We start from the raw sequence: 2,367 nt of genomic DNA, 5'->3' as shown, positions 1-2,367 counted from the left end.
ACTGTGTGGGGAAGGTGTGAAGACGGTGGTGAACTGTGTGGGGAAGGAGGAGGCGAGTGCTGGCGGCAGAAGCTGGGGCAGCTGAGGGCCCACCAGTGCCCTGGGTGTGCTGAGGGGTCAGGGTGAGGTCTGAGCAGGTCCCCCCTCGGAGCTAGAAGGACCCCTCTAGGGATGAGACTGGAGGCTTCTCATGGGTGGGGGCTGTGAGGACGAGACGGCAGTGCCTGCACGTGGCAGCTGCAGGCGACTGCTGGACACAGGGTACCTCCTCTCTCTGAGGTGTGCCTCCATCTGTAGGAAAACCAACAGGCGCTTCCAGGAGCCCTCGGTGCCCACCTGGGCACTGAGCTCCTGACAGCTGTTCATGGTGGTGTTGCTGTGGGGGACGTGTGCTCCACCCCTCCCCTGCAGCCTCCTTCCCTCCTTGCAGCTTCGCAACCAAAAAGAAGCTTCCCAGAGCCGGGGCCAGGAGCCCCAAGCGCCCTCTAGCAGCAAACACAGAAGGTACAGGGAGGGAGGAGTCGGGCTGGCGGGGTGGCGGGAGGCCCCAGGCTTGCACCCCAGCACCCTCTCCTTCCCCAACAGGAGCTCTGTGTGTCGTCTGAGCAGTCGAGAGAAGATTTCCCTCCAGGACTTGTCCAAGGAGCGCCGGCCTGGTGGGGCTGGGGGGCCCCCCATCCAGGACGAGGATGAGGGGGAAGAAGGTCCCGCCGGTGAGGAGCCTGAATCTGGACTCCTGGGTCCGAGGGAGGAGGGGTCGGGTTCTCTGAATCTGGAGGCAGCTGGCATCTTCTGTGACCTACCCGGTGTTCCCACATCACAGAGCCACGCCCTGCAGAACCCAGAACCCTGAATGGCGTCTCCTCCCCACCGCACCCCAGTCCTAAGAGCCCCGTGGTGAGTGGATGCCCTGAGAGGTCCTGTGAGCTGGGAGGGCCGGGAGGTGGGATTCCATCAAGCCTGTGAACCTCTGGCAGGGGCGGGTAGGGTGAAGACTATAGTTCCCAGAGTCCTCCTGGACAACCGGCTTCCTTTTTAGGGTGTGCTTGCCCCAGGGGCTGATGGGAATTGTAGTTTGTTGCAGTCCTTTGGGGGCTAACCCTTGAGGTCTGAGAAGAGGGAGCCTTTCTCCCTGAGACCTCCTTCTTCTCCCAGCCGCCTGAAGAGGCCCCCTTCTCCAGGCGCTTTGGCCTCCTGAAGACAGGGAGTTCTGGTGCCCTGGGTCCCCCGGAAAGGCGCATGGCAGAGGGAGCCCCTGGGGCCGGGCTGCAGCGCTCGGCTTCCTCCTCCTGGCTGGAAGGGACCTCCACTCAGGTGAGTGAGGGTGGGGCCGGGTCCAGGCCCAGGCTCCTGCCCAGTTGAGGGACCTGCCCCTTCCTCCTCCTCTCCACACAGGCCAAGGAGCTCCGTCTTGCCAGAATTACCCCGACCCCCTCCCGGAAGCTGCCGGAGCCCTCTGCCGTGTGAGTCCCCAAGGCCTGGGCCCCTCGGGGGTAGGCGGCAGATGTGGGTTCCAAGCCTGTCCCTATGATCCTGAGACCGTGTACCCCCCTGGGTCTGATTCCTACTCCCACCCCAGAGCCTGTGCTGTGCTCCTCCTGGCGGCCGGCCCCTCCCTCAAGTCTGTGTTGAAACGTCACCTTCTCCCCATCATCCCCCCACCCCGAGGCGCACACGGACCACCCTGCTGCCACCTCTGCGCCGTCTGCACGTGCCCCTCCCGCTCCGCTCCCAGTTCTCGCACTGCTGCTTGTGTCCAGCGTCCTCATCCTTACCCTTCTGACGGGTTGGGTAGAGTGCTGGTCTTTTCGTGGCTCTTGTCGGTTTTGTGTCTTTCACTCTGGGGGGGCCCAGATAATTTGTTTCTTTTGTTCACGGCTGCATCTCCAGTGCCGGCACACAATGCACCTGGGTAACGTTTGTTGAATGAATGAATTGATGCAGGTCTGAAGTCACCAAGCCGCCTCCTTGCTTGGAGAACTCCTCGCCTCCCTGCAGGATTCCGGAGCCTGAATCCCCAGCGAAGCCAAACGTCCCCGCAGCCTCCGCAGCGCCCCCAGCGGACTCCCGGGACCGACGGAGGTGAGAGGCCAGGGCAGGAAGCTGCCGCCCCCAGCCAGTGGAGACTGTGTCACGCCGGAGTCCCGGGGCTCTGGGTGGGCTCCTGCGGGAGGGCTGGCCCCGGGTCTGCTGGGAGTTGGAGTCCCCTCCCATAGCACTTGCCTCCTGCGGAGGGTGTCAGCCACGGAATGGGACCGGGTCCCCAGGGCCCTCCCTGAGGTTGGGACCCTTCCCTCAGGTCCTACCAGATGCCTGTGCGGGATGAGGAGTCGGAATCCCAGAGAAAAGCTCGCTCCCGTCTCATGC

General features: G+C 63.9%; 1 protein-coding gene across 1 annotated transcript in view; it reads left to right on the top strand.

The window, feature by feature from the left end:
• PPP1R12C (protein phosphatase 1 regulatory subunit 12C) overlaps positions 1-2,367 on the top strand; it is a 28,619-nt gene that overhangs the window by 18,681 nt on the left and 7,571 nt on the right. The window contains exons 7-13 of the mRNA XM_031934817.1: positions 431-504; positions 586-713; positions 824-897; positions 1,156-1,314; positions 1,396-1,463; positions 1,945-2,082; positions 2,300-2,367. The exon at positions 2,300-2,367 is cut by the window's right edge and continues 12 nt beyond it. Coding sequence (XP_031790677.1) covers positions 431-504; positions 586-713; positions 824-897; positions 1,156-1,314; positions 1,396-1,463; positions 1,945-2,082; positions 2,300-2,367 — 709 coding nt within the window. The remainder of the gene's footprint in view (positions 1-430; positions 505-585; positions 714-823; positions 898-1,155; positions 1,315-1,395; positions 1,464-1,944; positions 2,083-2,299) is intronic.

The sequence above is a fragment of the Piliocolobus tephrosceles genome, chromosome 21, assembly GCF_002776525.5.
Source record: "Piliocolobus tephrosceles isolate RC106 chromosome 21, ASM277652v3, whole genome shotgun sequence".
Lineage (NCBI taxonomy): Eukaryota > Metazoa > Chordata > Mammalia > Primates > Cercopithecidae > Piliocolobus > Piliocolobus tephrosceles.
Note: the sequence above shows the minus strand (reverse complement) of the source record. Positions and strands in the feature narration are given on the sequence as shown.